This window comes from Microcaecilia unicolor, chromosome 4 (assembly GCF_901765095.1).
Source record: "Microcaecilia unicolor chromosome 4, aMicUni1.1, whole genome shotgun sequence".
NCBI lineage: Eukaryota > Metazoa > Chordata > Amphibia > Gymnophiona > Siphonopidae > Microcaecilia > Microcaecilia unicolor.
Window position 1 is genome coordinate 359,208,592 of NC_044034.1, and position 23,693 is coordinate 359,232,284.

The 23,693-nt window shown below is 42.9% G+C and overlaps 1 protein-coding gene across 1 annotated transcript in view; it reads right to left on the reverse strand.

The window, feature by feature from the left end:
- Positions 1-1,005: 1,005 nt before the first annotated feature.
- Positions 1,006-23,693, reverse strand: part of SYAP1 (synapse associated protein 1) — a 38,158-nt gene continuing 15,470 nt past the window's right edge. Inside the window, exons 4-9 of the mRNA XM_030202310.1 lie at positions 15,002-15,075; positions 12,684-12,823; positions 11,454-11,602; positions 11,143-11,201; positions 5,621-5,765; positions 1,006-1,684 (exon numbers count right to left, since the gene is read on the reverse strand). Coding sequence (XP_030058170.1) covers positions 1,557-1,684; positions 5,621-5,765; positions 11,143-11,201; positions 11,454-11,602; positions 12,684-12,823; positions 15,002-15,075 — 695 coding nt within the window. The 3' untranslated portion in view covers positions 1,006-1,556. The remainder of the gene's footprint in view (positions 1,685-5,620; positions 5,766-11,142; positions 11,202-11,453; positions 11,603-12,683; positions 12,824-15,001; positions 15,076-23,693) is intronic.

Sequence of the window (23,693 nt, forward strand, 5' to 3'; positions counted from 1 at the left end):
ATTCAAAGCAGAAAATGCTTTAAACAAGAGAGGAAAAACTCAGGTTAACTTGTGAAAAAAGTATTTTCAAAGTTATGTACAACTTTTAATCAAAACCACACGTCTAGCATGTTGGCCTCTAAGGAGTTAATATGAGAAAAAGAGGTGTGGTAGCCGTGCTAGTCCACTTTTAAAGGTAATCAATAGAAATAAAACAAAATAAAACATGGAAAAGAAAATATACCTTTTTTACTGGACATAACTTAATACATTTCTTGATTAGCTTTCGAAGGTTGCCCTTCTTCATCAGATCGGAAATAAGCAAATGTTGGTAGATGACAGTATATATGAGTGAAACATCAAAGCATTTCAGTGACAGTCTAACAGGATGGGGGTGGATAGGTGAGAGAGAGAGACAGGAAGGTGACAGAGCAATACAATTTACAAAGCAGTACAATTTTGTGCTTTATAATGGGCTAGAAAACCCAGATCTTTGTTAAGTCCTGTCTGGTGGATGTCAAAATATTTGATCATTCTGACTTCAAAGGTCTTATGTTCCTGCATTGTTTTAAGACCTTTGAAGTCAGAATGATCAAATATTTTGACACCCACCAGACAGGACTTAAAACATCTGGGTTTTCTAGCCCATTATAAAGCATAAAATTGTACTGCTTTGTAAATTGTATTGCTCTGTCACCTTCCTGTCTCTCTCTCACCTATCCACCCCCCATCCTGTTGTGTCACTGAAATGCTTTGATGTTTCACTCAGATATACTGTCATTGCTCTCCTGTCTCCATGCATATAGGCTGTCACTGAAATGCTTTGATGTCTCACTCATATACACTGTCATCTACCAACATTTGCCTATTTCTGATCTGATCATCTACCAACACTAGCTTATTTCTGATCTGACGAAGAAGGGCAACCTTCGAAAGCTAATCAAGAAATGTATTAAGTTATGTCCAATAAAAAAAGGTATCATCTTATTTTCTTTTCCATGTTTTGTTTTATTTCTATTGATTACCTAATGAGAAAAAGAAAGCAGCAAATTGTGGTAATGGGAGAATCAATCTGGAAAAATGTATTTGGCACAATTTATCTTCAGACAAAAGGAATTATAAACAGAAGATACAGGTGATGTTCTGTATTTGTGTGTGTGGAATGCAAATTGAACAGAAGATTAATAAATCTGAATGACTGGACAATGTAAAAAAAGAAATGCCCTCAAACCTCGCTCCCTACCAAATGAATCAAAATCATGTAACACCTACCTGATGGTATATGTACAGGGTTTTAAAACCACTGCTGAAATAGTAAATTTCCACATTTTGTATCTGGTTATGCTACAGCATAAAATTATGAATTTCCCCCCTAAAGAAAAGTTCCAATAAAAACTGGGCTAGGTTCCAAAGGTGATTGCACATTGTTGCGAATCAGTAGGATGGGGCTTACGTAAGGATGATCAGCCTTACATCTGTCTCATACAAAGAGCAACCACGTTAACCCCACCTCCTCGAAGTGCAATGTGGACTGAAGCAGGTGGTGGTTTCTGAAGTATATCATTTACCAAGAGGAATTAATCATTTTCTTGAAGCATATCTTCAATTTCCTTATCCCAGTTTTCATCTCTTCTGTCTGAGTCTGTGACCACCTCATAGTCTTGAAGTTCTTGTTGCAGTTCCTTTTCCCAATCTGCAGATTCTTCTATAAAACAGAGAATTACAGGACAGAAGCAAAGCATCATACTATGAATGAATGAATAAATAAATATATACAGATATAATAACATACACGCTTTTCCATTTAACTTAATCAACATCATATAAAAACATGCTGATTTATACTCCTGTCTAACTGCAACTAATTCTTGTCATTAACATCTCTAGTGGAAGTCACAAGACTCAAGAGGGGGGAGGGGAATTCTATAAATGGTGCTTAAAAATGGGCACTGAAAAAGCACTATTTTATAAAGGGCACGTGCCCTTTATATAATGGAGCGCAGTGCCGATTCCTGCGCCTAACATTAGTTGGCGGACTTATGCCTGCTAAAAGCTGGTGTAAATTCTAATGCCAATGTTAGGCATACAGAGGCAGTATTCTATATCTACATGTGTAACTTTTCAGAACGCTTCAAAACGCCCATGGCCACGTGCCCTTTTGAGTTATACGGTAGCAAAGTTAGGCACCATTCCATATAGAGTAGTGCACAGTCAAATACATTCGCAAATTTTAATGAGTGCCAATTAACATTCCTGTGCTTGATCTGAATACCTTTGGCTAAAATTCCGTACCCATGTTGACTTCATACATTTCAAATTCATACTAACACCTTCCAGTCTGCTTTTTCACTTGCCATGACTACTACATCCACTTGCCAAAAAAGGAATTATTATTAGGAGATGGGATTGGTTGATGATGCAGAGGAACTGAAAGAAGTCTTGGTGAACCTGGAAGACATACTAAGCCAAATCGAAAAAATTAAAGAGTAGTAAATCGCCTGGACCGGATGGCATACATCCAAGGGTACTCAAGCATGAAATTGCTGATCTGTTAGTAATATGTAACCTGTCATTACGTGAAGATTGGAGGGTGGCCAATGTGATGCCAGTTTTTAACAAGGGTTCAAGGGGTGATCTGGGAAATTACAGACTGGTAAGTCTAACGTCAGGGCTGGGAATATAGTGCACACTATTATAAATAATAAAATTACGGAAAACGTAGACAAACATGAATTAATGGGACATGTGGATAAAGGTGAGCCAGTCGATATTGTGTATTTGGATTTTCAAAAGGCGTTTGACAAAGTACCTCATGAAAGACTCCAAAGGAAATTAAAGTCAGGGGATCAGAGGTAGTGCTCTATTATGGATTAAAAACTGGTTAAAGGATAGAAAACAGAGAGTAGGATTAAATGGTCAGTATTCCAATGGAGAAGAGTAGATAGTGGGGTTCCGCAGGGGTCAGTGTTGGGACCGCTCTTTTTTTAATAAATGATCTAGAGATGGGAATAACTAGTGAGGTAATTAAATTTGCTGATGACACAAAGTTATTCAAAGTTGTTAAATCGCAAGAGGATTGTGAAAAATTGCAAGATGACCTTATAAGACTGGGAGTCTGGGCATCAAAATGGCAGATGATGTTTAATGTGAGCAAGTGCAAAGTGATGCATGTGAGAAAGAGGAACCCGAACTATAGCTACGTAATGCAAGGTTCTACGTTAGGAGTCACCAACAAGGAAAAGGATCTAGGAGTCATCCTTGATGATACTTTGAAACCTTCTGCTCAGTGTGCTGCGGCAGCAAAGAAAGCAAATAGAATGTTAGGTATTATTAGGAAAAGGAATGGAAAAAAAAATGAAGATGTTATAATGCCTTTGTATTGCTCCATAAATACTGTGTGCAATTCTGGTCACCACATCTCAAAAAAGATATAGTGGAATTAGAAAAGGTACAGAGAAGGGCAACAAAAATGATAAAGGGAATGGGACGACTTTCCTATGACGAAAGGCTGAAACGGCTTGGGCTCTTCAGCTTGCAGAAAAGACAGCTGAGGGGAGATAAGAGGAGTGGAATGGGTAGATGTGTATCGCTCATTTACTCTTTCCAAAAATACTAGGACTAGGGGGCACTAAATGAAGCTACAAAGTAGTAAATTTAAAACGAATTTGAGAAAACATTTCTTCACTTAATGTGTAATTTAACGCTGGAATTCGTTGCCAGAGAATGTGGTAAAAGCAGTTAGCTTAGCGGGGTTTAAAAAAGGTTTGGATGGCTTCCTAAAAGAAAAGTCTATAAACCATTATTAAAATGGATTTGAGAAAATCCACTGCTTGTTTTGTGGGACAAGCAGCATAAAAAGTATTGTACTGTTTTGGGATCTTGCCAGGTACTCGTGACCTGGATTGGCCACTGTTGGAAACAGGATAATACTAGGCTCGATGGACCTTCTGTCTGTTTCAGTATGGCGACACTTATGTACTTATGAGTCAGCATGGGTTCAGCCAAGGGAAGTCTTGCCTCACCAATTTGCTTCATTTCTTTGAAGGCGTGAAAAAACATGTGGCTAAAGGTGAGCCAGTTGATGTAGTGTATCTAGATTTTCAGAAAGCTTTTGATTAAGTTCCTCATGAGAGACTCCTGAGAAAATTAGAGAGTCATGGGATAAGAGGCAATGTTCTGGTGTGGATTAGGAATTGGTTACTGGACAGAAAACAAAGGGTAGGGTTAAATGGTCGTTTCACTCAATGGGGGAGGGTGAACAGTGGAGTGCCACAGAAATGGGAACGGTGCTATTTAACATATTTATAAATGTTATGGAGATCGGAACAAGCAAGTCAGATGCAAAGCATTAAAGACTAGGGGATACTCAAGGAAGTTAGAGGAAATACTTTTAAAATAAATAGGAGGAAATATTTTTTCACTCGACGAATAGTTAAGCTCTGGAACTCTTTGTCGGAGGATGCAGTAACAGCAGTTAGCGTATCTGTGTTTAAAAAAAGGTTTGGACAAGTTCCTGGAAGAAAAATCCATAGTCTGCTACTGAGACAGACATGGGGAAGCAACTGCTTGCCCTGGGATTGGTAGTATGGGATGTTGCCATGAGTTGGGTTTCTTCCAGATACTTGTGACCTGGTTGGCCACTGTTGGAGAACAGGATACTGGGCTAGATGGACAACTGATCTGACCAAAACGGTTGAAGAGATGGAACTTCTTCCATATGAGGAAAGGCTAAAGATGGTAGGGCTCTTCAGCTTGGAAAAGAGAAGGCTGAGGGGGAATATGATTGAGCTCTACAAACTCCTGAATGTTGTGGAGCAGGGGACACAATGAAATACTAATACTGTGACAGAATTCAAACATACATGAGGCAGATGGAAGATAACCCACTTCTTCAAAAAAGCTTATCCCTCCCATCCAACATAAATCCCCACACCCAGCAACACAAGATAAGCTATGATCGTACTGGACAACTTACTATCCTCAACCCCATGACGCTTGAAACACTTCTACCTGTGACCATAACACAACCTTGTATTTGTTATCAACCGTAATGGCAACCGCCATTACGATACTTTGTAAGCCACATTGAGCCTGCAAATAGGTGGGAAAATGTGGGGTATAAATGTAACAAATAAATAGATAATCACATGTAGATATACATACTGAAGCAGATGGAAGATAATGGTAGTTTGACCTAGTGACACTGCAGACAGGTTAGCTGTGTTGGCAAGGATGTATTTGGTTTTAGCTTGTTGGTACCAATAGATTGGTGGTGAACAGTTACTGCTCAGCAAGATCCAGGACCTAGACAGTCAAATATTTGGAGAACACCCCCTCCCTAGTTTTGGTAGATATTCAGATTATTACAGATTTTAAAATAATAAGCATGAGGGAAAGGGGTTTGTTTGGTTTTGGAATAAATTGAATATATAAGCAAACAAGTCCCCTAAGATGGAAAAAGATCCAAAAAGGAAGACAAGCACTGATTGGACAAACAGCCAGATATTCTACAAGCAGTCAAGTTCCTAGGTTGGCAACTGAGACAGTCTTAGTAATACAGATGGGCCACTTGCTTTTTATTTGCCGTCATCTATTGCTGTAAACTTTGAGTTTGCTGGAAATTAGGAATAGAATCCCCTACCTTCTGCTATGTTTAGTTCATCCTTCTTGTCGAGGACCAGCTGTTCCATTTCTTTCCTCAGGTCATCCTGATTTAGGTTGCAAGCATCGAAAGCATCACTTACAAACTCTGATACGCCAGGACTTGTGGAAATCTCTTCTTCAAGCTAGAAAACAATTTAGGTTTAATAGCAGCAATGCAGTCACGTTGTGCAAACAGTAGAAATAAGACAAATGCTGTTCTTCCCCACCAGGATAAAGCTGTGGCAAAAGAGCTACAAACCACTGAGATCAGGTCTCTGAAACTGGCGCTCACTCATGCTGGCACCTACCAGTTCAAGTACCTCTGTGTATTCTGTTTGGTCTGTTAAATTTTTTGCAGAGGAGAGACCATAGACAGTCAAAATACAATCCCAAAAAGCCCACTGGTAAACAAGGTACAATTCATATAAGAACTGGGGAAACTGGAGGAAGTGACATCACCGCTAGACAATGGACACCTAGAAGTATAGCTCTGCTGGGGTCTTTGCTCAAATTTGTGGTTACTTGCTCCCCTGGGGGTTGAATACTCCCTCTTGTTGCAAGTGCTGGAGAATGCTGACGTGAAAGAAGCTTCAAAGATCCAAATATGCAGCCAATGATGGTGAGGGTTCCTACAGCATGTTGCCGAAGAGTGTTTGGGCCCAATGTAAAATGGCAGCAGTAGACCGAGTCAGAGGAGGAGGTGCATGTAGACATGGCGCTTAGTGACGGTGAGATTTCTGTGAGCGAAGTTGCTAAGTGGTTTAAAGATTTAAGAACTGAGATCTTGGCGGTCCACGCTAATATTAAAACATAACTGGCAAAGCTGTGCACACAAGTGCGGGACATAGGAAATAGGATTGAGCAGGCAGAGGACAGGCTTGATGGTGTCAACGCAGACCGAATATGCTGGAAACATATTTGCATTGGGAAAATAAAATGAGGCAGGAACTTCAAGCAGCTCTGGAGGACCTTGAGAATCGCTCCAGACGCTGCAATTTGGGGTTCAAAGGCATACCGGAGGTCGAGAAATACCAGAGCTGCCAGCAAATCATTAAGATAATTTGTGCAGTGCTTCTACAAGAGGTTGATGCAGATGGAGTAGAACTTGCCTCGTGCAAGATTACATTAGATCGGGCTCAACTGATTCTCAGGCCCGCACAACATAATTGCTTGCTTTCATGACTTTGGAGTGAAAGAACTAGTCTGGAGGAAGGCTCGTGCTCTGGGTGAAGTAAAGTGGGACAACTGCTTGATTACTGTGTTTCTAGACTTAGCACAGAGTACTTTAATGAAGTGGTCCATTGAATTTGGTTAACATGTTTGATCTTTTGGATGTTTGGAGACTTCAGCATCTAGGACAACAAATGTATTCCTTTATTCTCATGCATAAGACTCTTACGCCCACACAGATATGCTATGGTGTAGCAGACAGTTGTGGGGTCAAGCAGTGGATTCATATACTGAAAGCATACAAATTTCCGATCATGCACCTATTTGGTTGGTCTTGGGGGGTTTTGGATGGAGAAAGGTGTCAAACCTTTTGGAGACTTAATGAAAATCTGTTAGGTGATAAGGCAATTTGCGAGGAAATTTGGGCTGTTATCCACAAGTATTTGGACAGGAATAATAATGGGGTAGCGTCGGACGGCACATTGTGGGATGCTTTGAAAGCTGTAGTACAGGGGCATTTGTTAAAAATGGGGTGTACATAAGAAAACAGCTTGGGAATAGCAAGAGTTGGAACTTCGACCTCAGCTGGTGGAACCAGAAGCAGATTCAGACATGAACCTCTTCAGAGGTTCTTGATCATTTGAAACTGTTGGACCAAGTTGCAATGTTTGCAGGTAGAGAAGGCAGAGTTTATGAGGTGCCTGCTCAAGCAGTTTTGAATTTGGTAACAAATCAGGTAGGATGCTAGCGTGACATATGAGGAAGTGGGTTGTGGGGACTACAATTTCGAAGCTTAAGGGAGCCAGCGGCACCCTTCATTATGCCGATAAGGAGATTCGGGAGCTCTCTGTTCTGTACTACAAGCAGCTAAATAGCAAAAAAGGGAGTCTGGATGAGTCTGCTGTGAAGGAGTGTCTTTCTCAGGTGACTTTGCTGTGTCTTTCTGGTGATGATCAAGCTCTTCTCAAGAAGCTCTTCTCAAGGAGATACAGTGGGCTATTAAGGGAATAGCCGGGGGGGGGGGGGGGGGGGGGGGGAGGGCAAAGCTCCAGGCTTGGACGACTTTACCACCAAGTTCTATAAAGGAGTTTTGTGGGGAGGTGGGCCCCCTTCTCCGGGTAGGTTAATCACAGTTTGTAAGGGGGAAAGTTGGCCGAGAGCATGAGGGAAGCAGGGATTTCTGTTCTTTTGAAACCAAGGAGAGATCCGGCAGTCTGTGGCTCCTACAGGCCGATTTGTCTTTTAAATGTGGATGTTAAAATCTTAGTGAAAATTATGGCTAAAAGGTTGGGTCGAGCGCTCCCTGATTCAGACCAGTCTGGGTTTGTAGCCCGATGGCAGGTGGCTGATAATATTCGCAGGACATTGAACTCGTGGGTGGCTCAGTCTTTGGGTGAGCCAGTGGCCTTTTTAGCTACCAATGCCGAGAATGCCTTTGACAGGGTTGCTTGGACCTTTCTCTGGCATGTCTTGTCGGTAACGGGGTTTGGGCCACAATTAATTGGGTGGGTGCAGCAATTGTGTTAATTAGTAGGCACAGGGGAGCTGTTTGGAGAACTTCACAGCTTTTACTACTGGAAGCTGATCACAAGCGCTGCCGGGAGTTGGAATTCTACCCCGGCAGCAGTAAGATAAGTGCAATTTTTGAGTTCTTACATTTCAAGGTTATTGTAAGGACCTCTTGGTAATATATGTGAATATTGTAATTGTATGTGATACAGTGGTATATACTTTTGACATGATCTAGTGATATAGTGCACTGCTAGCCCAATATAGTGGCAGTTGGGAGTGCACGTTTTTGAAGGGCACCGTTATTATTTCAGCATATTTAAATCTGGTCACGTGGTGCTTGGAGAGCATGATGAATGAAAACCTTATCCACCCTCTTTAGTGATTTGTATAATTCGGATCGCTGCATGGGTGAGTTGCTACTCTGAGGGCTTCTCTTATTAATTTATGTCTGGAATAGACTTCCTGAGCCGGTACGTCAAGCTCCATCTCTGGCAGTCTTCAAATCTAGGCTAAAAGCCCACCTTTTTGATGCTGCTTTTAACTCCTAACCCTTACTCACTTGTTCAGGACCCTTATTTTATCATCCCCACTTTAGTAATTCCCTTATCTCTTATTTGTTCTGTTGGTCTGTCCTAATTAGATTGTAAGCTCTGTTGAGCAAGGACTATCTCTTCATGTTCAAGTGTACAGCGCTGCGTACGTCTAGTAGCGCCATAGAAATGATAAGTAGTAGTAGTAGTAATTTATATATCCACTGTTTAAGTTATATTTAGGATGACTCTGGTTTCCCCAGTTCTTACATGAATAACAACACTATAGCAAACAGCATGGAAGGATTATAAGTGTCCTATTCAGAGCACTTGCACTAACTTTCATAAGCAGTGAATATGAGCCTATGAAGATCCACAAATTCTCTTCACCAGCAAAAATCTGACATGAAAAAAGGGAGCAATGATCATAATGCAGGATAACAAGTTCATTTTCCAAGGAAACTTTTGCATATGGCTTTCCCTTTGAAAATGCAGATGAGCCGCTCCAGGGTATCTATGGGGTTTTCAAAGTAAGTCCCGTATGTAACTTTTCCTCCTTTACTTCTCTTTGCCCCTTTGGAATGCTCATCAGGGCCGCTGACAGACAAAGCCGGGCCCAGGGAAACATCCCCCTGGGCCTGCTCCCCCTCCAGACCTGCTTGTCTCCTCTCCTGCTCAGGTTTTTCGTCCTGCCGCATCCAAACAGGAAGTACTTTACACAGGAGGCGGGATGCGGCAGGAAGAAGGACCTGTGGCCAGTAGAGCAGAGTTAACGTGATTATATAATAAATGGATTGTAAAGTGGTTGTACGTAAAAAATTGCAAACTTCAAAATACAGCAGCCAGACTGCTGAATTCTACATTTAAGTTTGATAGAATTACACCATTATTTATCAAATTGCACTGGCTTCCGATGGAAGTTTGGGCTATTTTAAACTATGCATATTAATATCCTACTATATAAATGAAGAGTGACTGACGTTCTGCGCATGCGTGGCACGTCACAAATCTCTTCCAACATCATTAGAGGAGGCAGGAACAGAGCTACGGGTGACCGGGGAGCACCGGGCAGGGATCGTCCGACAGCAGCTCTGAGGTGCACTCCGACAGGTCCGATGAGCTGCTGCCGCTGTGACCCGGGCACTTTCCTCTGCCACCATCCCCCAGGGCGGCTTTCCTGGGTGGAGGCTCGGATGAACCTGGCGGGGCTCAGACAGCTTTCTTGCCTGTTTTAATGGGCTCAATGGCTTGTCTCTTATATTGCATGGCTAGGCTTCTCAATACATGCATAATTTTATTGCTCTTCCAGATGGTATGCACTTCTAAGCAATACTTAGTACAGTACATTTCAAATCTATGCTTATTCTAAATTTTACATATCAGGTGGCTAAATGATGGAATTTATTATCTATAGATCTATTATCTCCATATCTCTCTTCCCACCCTAGACTCCACTCTACCCCACCCCACCCCCCACACACTGTGGGCTGCCTGACTGCTATGCTGTGTGACTCACAGGACAGTCAGGCAGGAAGCATGGCAGGGGAAGGGGGTCCCTTGAAGGAGATGTTGAAACTTGGGGGGGGGAGGGGAAGAGAGGTGCGATACTCACCAGCTTGGGCACCTGGCAGTTAATTCGAGTGGGTGGGTAAGGCAGCTAGCTGAGGCACATGCAGTAGTGGGAGCACAGTGGATATCTAGTACCAACACTCCTCATTGGTTCCCTGGGGAAAGAGCCAATTGGGAAGCCAACTGGCTGGCCAATCATGACAAAACGCAGGCTAAGGGAAGGAGACGCAGTCTGAGAGGAGAAGCAATGGCGGCCATGGGCAATGGAAAAGTCAGTAAGAAGAACTGAAAGCAAAATCAATCAAATTTATTAGCTGTGATTTTTAAAACTGTGATTAATAAATTAACGCGTTGATTGCGATTAATGTGCAACCCTTAGAAAATGGAAGACTGTTCAGTTCCTGGGTATTCCTAGCTTCTTAAGCTGGACTGAACTGTTTAAGGTACGTCTGTGATATAAATGATTTTATGCAATATAATATAATGGACTGACTTTTTTTTTTTAGCTTGGAACTTGATTACTGATACTGTATCTTGTTTACTCATGGTGGGAAAATTTTGCAGAAAAAAAATACATTCTTATAACTCAGTTGTGTATTTCTCCTTATGCACTCTTTCCTAATCACAGTGTGTGTATATATAACAGAAATTCAATAATAATTTGAACAGGGACAAAGGGCAGAAAGAAAACAGTAAACTGACATATGACAGGGTGAAATAAAAGAAAATTTTCTGTTACCTCTTCAGACTTCTGCTGTGATTTAACTGCAACAGGTGGTGTCTTGGGACGTACCGTTTCTGGGTCAAAAAGAGAGAAAAAAAATAGTTTTAAGTGCACTGGAATGCTATCAGTTTCATGGTCTTAATTTAGACAACATCTACAGCCACATAACCTAACTTGGAAAACATATTTTAAGCATAGATTTTTAATATAAAAATCTGAATTTTCTATCGTGCCGGGTTTTTTTTAAGTTTCAGAAATGCAGAAATCTTTATAGAGAGCAGGCTGAATGTTTCGTGTATTCAAGTTAAACCAAGGAAGGTGTGTACCTGTCAACTCGGCATCGTCTTGCCGGCCGTTGTTCTTCTCCTCCTTGCCCATGGCTTGTTGCTGAGCTGCCAGCGCAGTGAGCTGTGCAGACTGCTTTATCAGGGAGACACGATAGAAATAATTTCTCCAGAACACCTCCTCTTTTGCACTGAAAACAGACAGTGGAAATGGTGAGACATTAGTATCAGTTATAAGAAATCTAATGACTCACTGTACCAGGGGCGTAGATAGGTGGGGCCAGGGGGGGCATGGGCCCATGCAGATTTAGCCCTGGCCCCCCTGCTTTCACCCCCCTGCCACATTCAACCCCCCTCCCCTGCCAAAGTCCTCTTCCCACCGGACTCAGAGACCTGTGCTGAAGGGGACTTCGGCTAGCAGGGGTTGGGGACCCCTGCCAGCAAAGTTACCTGGCAGTGGCAGGATCAAAAGGGATGGGGGAGGGGGCTAAAATGTGCCCCCTCACCTCGGCTCTGGAACCCCCTCCCGCCGAAGTCTGGCTATGCCCCTGCACTGTACATGGAGAGGGAGGGATTCCTCCCCCCCCCCCCCAGCAGTTCTGAGGCCACAGCCTCTCTGAAGCCCTTCCTTGTCGGTTTCACTTTTGCTTAATAATAACCCCACTTCCCCCCCCCCCCCCAATTTTATTGGTTGCTTTTTTTATTGTGGCTCTGGATGGGACAGAAGGAAACAGATTGGGGGGGGGGGGGGTGTGGAGAAAAAGGGCAGAGGCCTGACTGGCAGGGGTATCCCAGTGGTCCAGCCCTCAAGCAAAGTATCCAAGCCTGGGGGGAGGGGGGGGCTAAAGCAACCCCAACTCAACCAAGATATGGCCCATAGACCCAACCTGGAAGCCACCCTAGCCAGATGGACTCAACCAGAGATATCGACCCTAGCCCGTGTCTGTGGGAAAAAGGCCACAAAAAAAAAAAAGGAACAGCTGTTACAGATAGAAAACACCGACCACCACCAGGCTCCACCTGCTGTTATACCAGTGGTGTCACTGAAACCTGTGTTTCTCTACCTACTTCTGTTGGTTGGGGTGGGGGGATATAACTCTCACTGGGGTGGACTGGTCTAGCTGGATGAAAAGGAAACGTGTTATTCCCTAACACATGTTTAGGTTTTCCTATACATGTGTTACACAAAACACATCAGAACAAAATAATTTGTTAAATGAAATCAGTTTAGTGGTAACAGGAATGCTCATCAGATAAACGCAAATTTCTTACAGTTTTGGAACAAGATCAAATCGCATTCTGTTGAGAAGTTCATCTTCCTGCAGCATTATCAGAGCAACTGGATACATCTGCTCAAAGTCGAAATGAAACTGCACGCCTGCAGGTGGGTCCCGTAAGAAGTTTCGTCTATCCTGAGGAAACCAAACCAAACCACAGTTAGAAGCCGTGGCATTGCTGTAATGGAGGTCAACACTGCTGTGTACTGAACTACACACAAAAGAGCAAAATGACTCCTCTGCAATTGTGCTAATCACTCTGGAAGTGATATTCGGTACCATCTCTCAGGGCTGGGGGGGAGTGACCCCAACCCAGACTGCCATGCTCTAAGGAGCTGTCCTCATTTCCTGCCCCAGTGTAAGAGTAGAATTTGAGGCATGATGTAAGGAACTCTGCAGATAAATTTCAAGCCTGTAAAGTGCTTACAAGGCAAAATCTTCCCTGGGTGGAGTTTTCTTTAGGTAATTTGAGCAATATACTCTCCCATTTAAATGATTAGGAGGGATTATTTCTCTTCTTGCCCCGATTGTAGAAGTCTTTACTCAACTTTTCAGTTTAATTAAACTTCCCTACTCATTCTAAAAGCTTCTATTAAATGGCTTCACACACACACACATTATATATATATATATATACACACACACACTTGAGCTATATACAGACATTTTCTCCTTTAATGAAAATAAAGGTACACAAATTTTACATATAAAATGCTAACCAAGAGTGATATGAGCACATTCACAGAAACTAGAACTCATGATTTAAAAAAATAAGGCTTTTCCCCTTGGAAAAGCAGGGGAAATGCCTCTGAATGGAAGAGTGACGTCACCTTTAGAGGCTCCCATCAGGTTACTGCTCTTTGAAAGCGCACTAAGCATGTGCGAGGGTTTCTGTGCTAACAGCTTCACCTTCTCCTCAGTCTTTTAACTAGTCTCTAGGGGTGTGCATTCATTTGAACCACTGTCGTTTCATGTCCGTTTTAAACAAAACAAACAAAAAAAAAGACTCAAATTTTTTCTCTCTCTCCTGTGTCATCAACAGGGGCACTATTGACAACACTACCCCCAAAATGAAAACAATCAGAAAAAACAAATGAAATGGAAAAAAAAAAAAAAAATCCAGTAAATGACATGGGAAGTTAAACAAAATGGAATTTTTGTCTGCAAATCCCTACGAGTTTCAATTGATGCAGGAACTTCGTCACATGAAATCTCCTGTTCGGACGCCATCTCCATCATCATTCTTATTCAGCTTCTGCAGCCTCATTCCAGCCACTGTATCAATCACTTAAATCATCTTTCTTGGAAGACACTCTGACCCGTGATGATTATGTCGACCAGATCGAGTCAGTGAGCTCTTAGTGCTCCACACTCACTCCAAACTTCTTCCCAAAGTGGTCTCTAAATTCCATCTGCTAGTATTTTTTTTCCATCAAAATACTCCCGCAAGGCACAGGAAGCTCTCCACACACTGGACTGTAGATGTACTCTGCTCTATCTGCTATACTACTCCGTAGAATACAAAGGACATTTTAAAATGTTCAGTTTCTCTCGAAACCCAGGCACACAGTTGACTACGCATACTCTCACTCTGGAATCAACTTCTATTACAGCAGGGTTGATACGCCAGCTCCAGGCTACACTGGAATTCATCAGCTCCGCACACAGCCTAAGATCTGGTCTCTCCAGATGACCTCTAATTGTTTGTCCATATCTTCACTAACCCTGGTGTTTCGATGCTTCTTCATGCCTTGACACCTTCTTTGGCCAAACTGTGCTTTAGAACCTTTTTGCATAGCAGTCACCTCTCCAGCCAAGCAGATGTACCCTCTTGGGTTGCTCAACTAATTGTTGAACCCAGGCAACCTTTAGCTTTGAAAGCACCCATCTGTGTTGGCTTAGTCCCTACGTGTCCATGCGGAAAGCAAAACTGCTTACCTGCGATAGGTGTCTTCTGTGGACAACTAGGGAATACATCCACTCTATCCCTCCCTCCTCACTGGCAGTGCTCCATAGTTATGTTATTGGACTGAGAAGACGAGGGAGTTGTTAACACAGGAACCCTTGTGAATGCTCAGGGCACCTTCAAACGCTTTTCCTGAACTTTAGGAAAGCAGTGACTCAGTGGAAGCTGCCACGAAGAACCTCTATTACAGGCAAGCAATTTCACCTTCTATGTTGGCTTGGACTGTATGGAACAGATCAAACAGGTATAAACCTGGTATATGAATCTGTGTATCACATGACTATTCTTAGCAAAACTATCTAAAAGTTTAAAAACTGAAAAAAAAACAAAAAACAAAACAGCCTTACTGCTGATAAAGCCAAGATCTGCTGCTGAATTGTTTCTTCTTCATTATAACCAACCCATGGAGGTACTGCAGCTTCTGCCAATGAAAGCACAACACTGGTTGCCAGTTTCAAATAGACTTTACACTTGTTCAGAAAACAGCAAAATGAGAACAGGTTAAAGTGGCAGGAAAATAACGAATAAGCTGTAAAACAGCTCCAGTCCCATTATTAGATCTGCATATAAAGCAATTTGATTTCTGCTGCTGCTTAGGTACAGGGGCGACCCAAGACAATCTGCCACCTGAGGCGAGAAATGAGCTGCTGCCCCGACTCCTCCTCTGCCCCCCTCCCCAATGATCTGGCATCTCCCCCCATTCCCTAATTTACCTTTTCTTTTTTAAAAGGCGGAGGCGGCGATTCCCATAGGCTGCCCTGCCTCCGGTTCCGGCCTCTTCTCTCTACTGCGGCCCGCCTCCAAGGAAACATGAAGTTACATCAGATAGGCAGACCGCAGCACACAGAAGGGGCCGGGATTGGCGGCAGGGAAGCCTATGGGAATCACTGCTGCCGCTGTCACCACCGCCTTTTAAAATACAAGAAAAGAAAAGGTAAATTTGAGGAAGGAGGTTGGGGAAGGAAGGGCAAGGGTGATATCGCCTTAGAAGATGCCACCTGAGGCCCCAGCCTCAGTTGGCCTAATGGTAGGGCTTCCACTGCCAGGGTACGAGTACTCTGGAAGCAGACATGTAGTCAGAGATGAGGTAATAAGCTAAGCAAAGCTAATGAGCATGTGCATGACAACCAGTAGTACACAGGACATTGTATGTGGTTCGGAAATCTGTGTCCTGCCAGTAGCCACTAATATATTTATTGCACTTGTATCCCACATTTTCCCACCTATTTGCAGGCTCAATGTGGCTTAGAGACCTGTTATGGCATTGGTGTTACAGAGATCAAGGATAACAAAGGTACAATTGGTGTTAAAAATAAGATCAAGGATAACAAGGAGAATGATCAAACAGTTAAAGAAACAAGAATATCATGGAGGTTGGAGTGGTGCAGTTTTACGATTAAGCTATGGATTCTCTGGGTAGGATTTGTTGAAGAGGTATGTCTTCAGAGATTTGCGTAAGTTAGTTATTTCGTTGATTGTTTTCAGTGCATTTTATCTAGCAAAAAAGGTGCCGGTACTCAAATGCCAGGCCACCCTTCAGGGGTGGGGTGAACACTGAGGGACCCACCACACAATAATAGCCAGGCCCCCTGCAACCAGTCACAGAACCTATGACAAGGCAGAATTGTTGTGTAGAGCCTGAGCTCTTTCATTAAAACTTGGGGATCATGGGTCAATTTTAGCAGACAATGGAAAAGGTGCCGGTACTCAGTACTCCCAAGTACCCCCTCAAAAAAAGCCCCGATTGTTTTCAAGCTAGTTGGTAGTGCATTCCACAGCTGCGTGCTGGTGTAGGAAAAGCTGGACGCACGTGTTAGTTTGTATTTTACTCCTTTACAGCTGGGGAAGTGTAGGTTAAGAAATGTGTGGGCAGATTTTTTAGCATTTCTGGGAGGGAGGTCTACAAGGTCTAGCATGTAGGATGGGGCCTCTCTGTAGATAATTTTATGAACAATCGTACAGATCTTGAACGTGGTGCGTTCTTTGGGTAGGAGCAAATCGTTATTATAGAATTGTTGCCAGAATATTAGCTGGTCTATTTTGCCTCTCGTGGTGTAGGTAAGTTGTTCTTGTTTATGTTGTGAGTCTTTTGTTAGCCAGTGCAGGGAGAGGTTTGCTTTGTAGTGATCGGACCATGGAATAGGTGTCCATTTTGTATCTGTTAGTGCGAGATTTTGTTCTGATGAGAATTTGTGTGTGATTATGTCTAGTGTGTGGCCTTTGATATGGGTGGGCTGCATAGTTGGCCAGTAAAGCTCCCAAAGTTGGAGGAAGTCCTTTCATTCAGATACATTTGTTAGGTTTGTATCCTCAAGGTGAAGGTTGATGTCTCCTGCTATAAGAAGGTTTTGGGTGGAAACGCATGTATTTGAAATAAAATCCATGAAATGTGTTTGGCAGTCTTGTCAATTGAACAATAGAACAGGATAAGGTTTAGGTGGTCAAGTAGGAGGAACGTCTTGGGTTCAACTTTGGCTTAAGAATGATGGAACCAAAAAAAAGCATAAGCAGCTGAGCAGAGATGGTGTCCATCTACGAAAGAAGGGACGAAGTGTCTTCTGTAACTGAGTGGCTAACTTAATAAAGAGGGCTTTAAACTAAATTTGCTGGGGATGGGTGAAAAAAAGCCCTAACATTATTAATAACCCTCAGGAATGTAAGATATCAAATACCTTTAAAGACATGGGGGAAAAAAAGGGAATATCTGGAGAGCTTCCTATACTAATGTCCATAGAACAGGAAACAAATTTATAGACCTAGAGGCTCTAATAGTAGAAGTCAACTTGGATTTATTGGAGGTCACAGAGATGTGGTTCACGGAGAACCATGATCTGGGACATAGGTATACCTGGCTATAATCTATTCAGGAGGAACAGGGTAGGAAAAAAAAAGGGTGGAGGGGCGGCATTGTGTGTTAAGAATAATATTAAAGTGACAGAATTGCAGACATATGGTGTAAAGAAGAATCACTGTGGGTTAATCTGGAAAGAAGGAATGGAAAATGTACGTACATTGGTGTGATATACAGGCCTCCTTCACAGTCAGAAGAAAATGGACAGAGATTTAATTGAACATATTCACAAGACAGCTATGAAAGGGGAAGCACTTCCGAGAGGTGATTTTTTTTAAAATTTGTAATTTTATTGAAATATAATCAAGCTGAATAATACAACATCAGAACCAATCTCAGAAGGAATGGATCCTAAGGAGCTTAGCCGAGATTGGGTGGCAGAGCCAGCCGGTGGTGGGAGGCGAGGATAGTGCTGGGCAGACTTATACAGTCTGTGCCCTGAAGAGGACAGGTACAAATCAAAGTAGGGTATACACAAAAAGTAGCACACATGAGTTTGTCTTGTTGGGCAGACTGGATGGACCATGCAGGTCTTTTTCTGCCGTCATTTACTATGTTACTATCATAGAAGTTATGTTCACAATAATAAGAATGATACAAACAGATAACTGACATTCCTTTTATCGTAACAGACCCACCCACCCCTCCAACCCATCAGCATCTATAAACTTAGAAAAGCAGAGTCAGGATGAGATGACCACAAAATGTATGGGTCCCAAATGCGATGATAGGATAATATACTACCCATAAGCAAAGCTGTGAGTTTAGACATCAAATGGAAGGCCAGGTAAAGACCGCTGTTTCCATGCTGCCGCCAATACTAATTTACAGGAAAGACCTCCCTGGCTTCAGATAGTGATCTAACCTGGTGTCTGCGGCCATCCTTATAAAACACCAATGCAAAAGGATGTGCCCAGTGATACCGGATTCCTAACTCGTGAAGCCTTGCTGTAACAGGTTTTTGCTCCGCACGCCGCTTCACGTAGCCGCCGCCAAATCTTGATAGATCTCCACATGGTCCCACTGAAAATCATTGAGCTGTCAGGCTACATGTAACTCTTGCTCCTTAAGTTTAAAATCTTGGAAGCAGGCAATAATGTATTTAGACAAGTTATTCCAAGCAGGGCCCAAAGACCTGTGAGACCACTCAATCAAGATCTCATTAGTCTCCAAGGGTGTTCCAGCTTCTGCCAGGATAGCGCTAACCACCCGTTTTAGCGTCGATTCACAGTCTACATACGCTGGGGTTTCAGGGAGCCCCCTAAATCTTAGATTGTGCCTGCGGCTCCTATTTTCCAGATCTTCAACTTTGTCAGCTAATTGTTGATAGCCCAGATGTACATCCGACATCCTTCAGTCCAAGGATCCCATCTCCTCCATCTGCTCCTCAAATCGGTTCTCCATTTCCTCCAGCCTATTACCCAAGTCCCGGATCTCACCTCTCAAGCCTGCCCCACAACGAGGCCAGCTCAGAGCGGACAGCTTTCAAGTCGGAGCAAATTTCCTGCAGCCATTCCTTTAGATCCATCGAGGGAGCCGTCCCTGCTAGGTCCTGGCCTTCTCCAGATGTAGACAAATGTCGGGGCGACAACTCCCTAAATGCTGTGAGGTGCGCATGGGCAGTGGTTCCAAGTCCGCCTCACGGTTTGCCGTCAAGCCACCAGAGTACGCGAACTGAGATAAGTTAGCCTGCACACTCATCGTTGCTAGCAGCCTGGACTCTGAGCCTTGCTGTTCTGGTCAAAATCAGCTGGTATAAGCTCAGATGCTGGGGAAGCGCTACGAAAAACAGCATGGGCGAGCAGGAGCAATCTCTTCAGACCGCCATACTGCTTGGTGACGTCACTTCCTCCCGAGAGGTGATTTTAATATGCTGGACCTTGGATTGGGGGTCTCTGCTGCAGGGTCATCTACCTCTACGGGAAGAGCTTTTCTAGCAGTTGGTAATGGAACCTACATGGGATGGAGCTATTCTGGACCTGTTGCTTACAAATAGAGAGAGTGTTTCTGACGTTATGGTGGGCAATCATTTGCCATCTAGTGATCACCGAATGGTATGATTCAATATTAAGACAAAGGAGGAGAGGGTTTATTCAAGATTGAAGGTTCTAGATTTCAAAAGAACTAACTTTGTCAAGATGGCGGGCGGGGGGGGGGGGGGGGGGGTGCCCACGGCGACACTTCAAGGAGCAGTTAGTTGAATGGGAACAGCCAAAGGAAGTAGAAGAGCAGTGGGCAAAACTGAAAGGAGCTATTTTTTTGTTTGTTACATTTGTACCCCACACTTTCCCACTCATGGCAGGCTCAATGTGGCTTACATGGGGCAATGGAGGGTTAAGTGACTTGCCCAGAGTCACAAGGAGCTGCCTGTGCCTGAAGTGGGAATCAAACTCAGTTCCTCAGGACCAAAGTCCACCACCCTAACCACTAGGCCGCTCCTCTACTCCACTCCATTTTCAAGGCAACAATCCTTTATGATAGAAAGGTACAGAAAAAGTAAGAGGAAAAGAAAGCTGCTGAATTCCATTTGTAGCTGAAATGTAGTAGCTGAAAAGGTAAGGGAAAAAAGGTTAGCTTTCTTAAATTACAAGATATCGCACAGAGAGGAAGACAGGCAAAAATATCTGGAAAAGCTAAGAGAAGCTGGAAAATTAGTCAGGAAAGAAAAGATACAAATAGAAGAAAGGATAGCCAATATGATAAAATTGAGGAACAAGACATAGTAAGTCATAGAAGAAGTGCCAAACAGGCTCAAGGGTGAAAGATAGCAATATGTAGAAGCTAAGGATAAAGCTGAACCACTTAACATTTACTTCGGTTCTATTTTCATGGATAAAGGGCCGGGGGTAGAACCGCAGAAAAATTCTAATGGGAACGGATGTGTAGTAGACCAGGACCGATTCTCAGAAGACTGTGTTGGTAAGGAACTAGCTAAACTAAAATAGACAAAGCGATGGGGCTTGATAAGATACATCTGAAGATGCTCAAGAACTAATTTGGGTGGCTCCTCTGTCAGACCCTTTTAGTGTGCTTCTTTAGAGTCTGGGGTGGTCCCGGAGGACTTGAGAAAGGCAGATGTGGTCCCTCTGCATAACAGCGGAAGTAAAGAGGAGGTTGGGAATTACAGGCCTGTTAGTCTGACCTCAGCGGTGAGTAAACTAATGGAAATGCTTATAAAAGCAGAGAATTGTGAATTTTCTAGAACTGAATGGACTGCAGGATAAGAGGCAGAATGGTTTCACTAGAGGCAGGTCTTGCCTTTAATAAAACCATTCTACCTCAGATCCTTCCAGACAAATCTGATTGGATTTCTCTGACTGGGTGACCAAACAGTTGGATATGGGAGGGAAACTAGATGTACTTGGATTTTAGAAAAGCCTTTGACACAGTTCTGCACAGGCAACTGATAAATAAACTGAGGGCCCTTGGAATGGGCCCTAAAGTGACTGACTGGGTTAAAAACTGGTTAAGTGGAAGGAGACAGAAGGTAGTGGTAAACAGAGTTTGCTCTGAGGAAAAGGATGTTATCTGTCCTTGAGCCAGCTCTTTTTTAACATCTTTGTATTACTGTGGAAGGACTGTGGTAGGGTTGTCTCTTTGCAGATGATACTAAACTCTGTAATAGGACAGAACTTCAGAGGGCGTGGATAGCATGAGGAGGAATCTAGTGAAGCTTAAATAATGGTCTAGAAATTGGCAACTAAGATTTAATGCTAAAAAATGCAGGGTCGTGCACTTGCACTGCAAAAATCCAAAGGAATAGTATAGTATGGCGCTGAAGTACTTTTCTGTGTATGAAAGAAGACCAGGACTTGAGGGTGATCGTATCTGACGATCTTAAGGTGGCCAAACAGGTAGAAAAGGTAATTACCAAAGCCAGAAGGATGCTTGGATGCACAAGAAGCGGAGTGGCCAGCAGGGAAAAGAAAAAAAAAAAGGTGATAGTGCCCTTGTGTATGTCTTTGGTGTGGCCCCATTTAGAATACTGTGTGTAATTCTGGAGACCGCACCTTCAAAGAGAAATAAACAAGATGGAGTTCGTCCAGAGGACAGCTACAAAATTGGTCAGTGGTTTCCGTCATAAACAGTATGGGGATAGACTTATAGACATCAATATGTATACTCAAGAAAAAAAGGCAGGAGAGAGGGGATGTGATACAGACATTTAAATACCTCTGTGGCATTAATGTACAAGAGGTAAGCCCTTTTTTGAAATGAAGGAAAGTTCTGGAATGAGAGGACATAAGATAAAGTTAAGAGGTTACAGGTTTAGGAGTAATCTAAGGAAATGTTTTTACAGAAAGGGTGGTAGATGTGTGGAATAGCCTCCTCCTGGAGGTGGTACAGACAAGGAATTCAAGGGAGCATGACAGGCACATGGGATCCCTTAAGGGGAGGAGATAGTGGATGCTGTGGATTGGCAGACTGGATGGGCCATTCGGCCTTTTATCTGCCATCATGTTTCTATGTTTTCTATAACATAACACATCACAGAATATAGATGGCTATGAAGGAAAAGGGATGACACGGAGAATACCAAAAATAGTACATAATTATGCAAGGACACATTATTTTATAGACCACTCTTCATCCATAGGCATCAAAGCAATTTATAATCTCCAGAAAAACAGCATGGCAAACAAAACAAATCTTATACAAACCACGAGGGGGGGGGGGGGGCAAATTGCAGATTATTAAGAACATAAGTATTGCCATACTGGGACAGACTGAAGGTCCATCAAGCCCAGCATCCCGTTTCCAACAGTGGCCAATCCAGGTCACATGTACCTGGCAAGATCCTAAAACAGTACAACACATTTTATGCTGCTTATCCTAGAAATAAACAGTGGATTTTCCCCAAGTCATTTTAATAATGGCTTATGGACATTTTAGAAAGCTATCCAAACCTTTTTTAAGCCCCACTAAGCTAACTGCAACAAATTCCAGAGTTTAATTACACATTGAGTGAAGAAATATTTTCTCCGATTCGTTTTAAAATTACTACTTTGTAGCTTCACTGCATGCCCCCTAGTCCTAGTATTTTTGGAAAGAATAAACAAGCGATTCAAGTCTACCCGTTCCAATCCCTTCATTATTTTATAGACCTCTTATCATATCTCCCCTCAGCCGTCTTTTCTCCAAAGTGAAGAGCCCCAGCCACTTTAGCCTTTCCTTATAGCCTTGGAGTGGAGGAGTAGCCTAGTGGTTAGTGCAGTGGACTCTGATCCTGGGGAACTGGGTTCGATTCCCACTGCAGCTCCTTGCGACTCTGGGCAAGTCACTTAACCCTCCATTGCCCCAGGTACAAATAAGTACCTGTATATACTTTGTAAACCACTTTGAATGTAGTTGCAAAAAAAACACTGGCAGTATATCAAGTCCCATTCCACCTCATAGGGAAGTTGTCCATCCCCGTCGCCTGGATTAGCCACTGTTGGAAACAGGATGCTGGGCTTGATGGACCTTCGGTCTGTCCGAGTATGGCAATACTTATGCCTTATGTCGCCCTTTTCTGTACCTTTTCTAATTCCACCATATCTTTTTTGAGATGCGGTGACCAGAACTGCACACAACATTCAAACTGCGGTTGCACCATGGAGCGATACAAAGGCATATAATAACATCCTCATTTTTGTTTTCCATTCCTTTCCTAATAATACCTAACATTCTATTTGCTTTCTTAGCCGCCACTGCACACTGAGCAGAGGATTTCAACGTATCATCAACGATGATGCCTAGATCCCTTTCCTGGTCGGCAACTCCTAATGTGGAACCTTGCATTACCTAACTATACTTCGGGCTCCTCTTTCCCACATGCATCACTTTGCACTTGCTCACATTAAACATCATCTGCCATTTAGATGCCCAATCTCCTTCTTGTAATTTTTCACAATCCTCTTGCAATTGAATAACTTTGTGTCATCATCAAATGTAATTACCTCACTAGTTTCTCCCATCTCTAGATCATTTATAAATATGTTAAAAAGAAGCAGTCCCAGCACAGACCCCTGGGGAACCCCACTAACTAACCTTCTCCATTGAGAATACTGACCATTTAACCCTACTCTCTATCTTCTAACCAGTTTTAATTCACAACAGAGCACTACCTCCTATCCCATGACTCTCCAATTTCCTCTGTAGTCTTTCATGAGGTATTTTTTTTTTTTTTAAATAGGTTTACAATATAT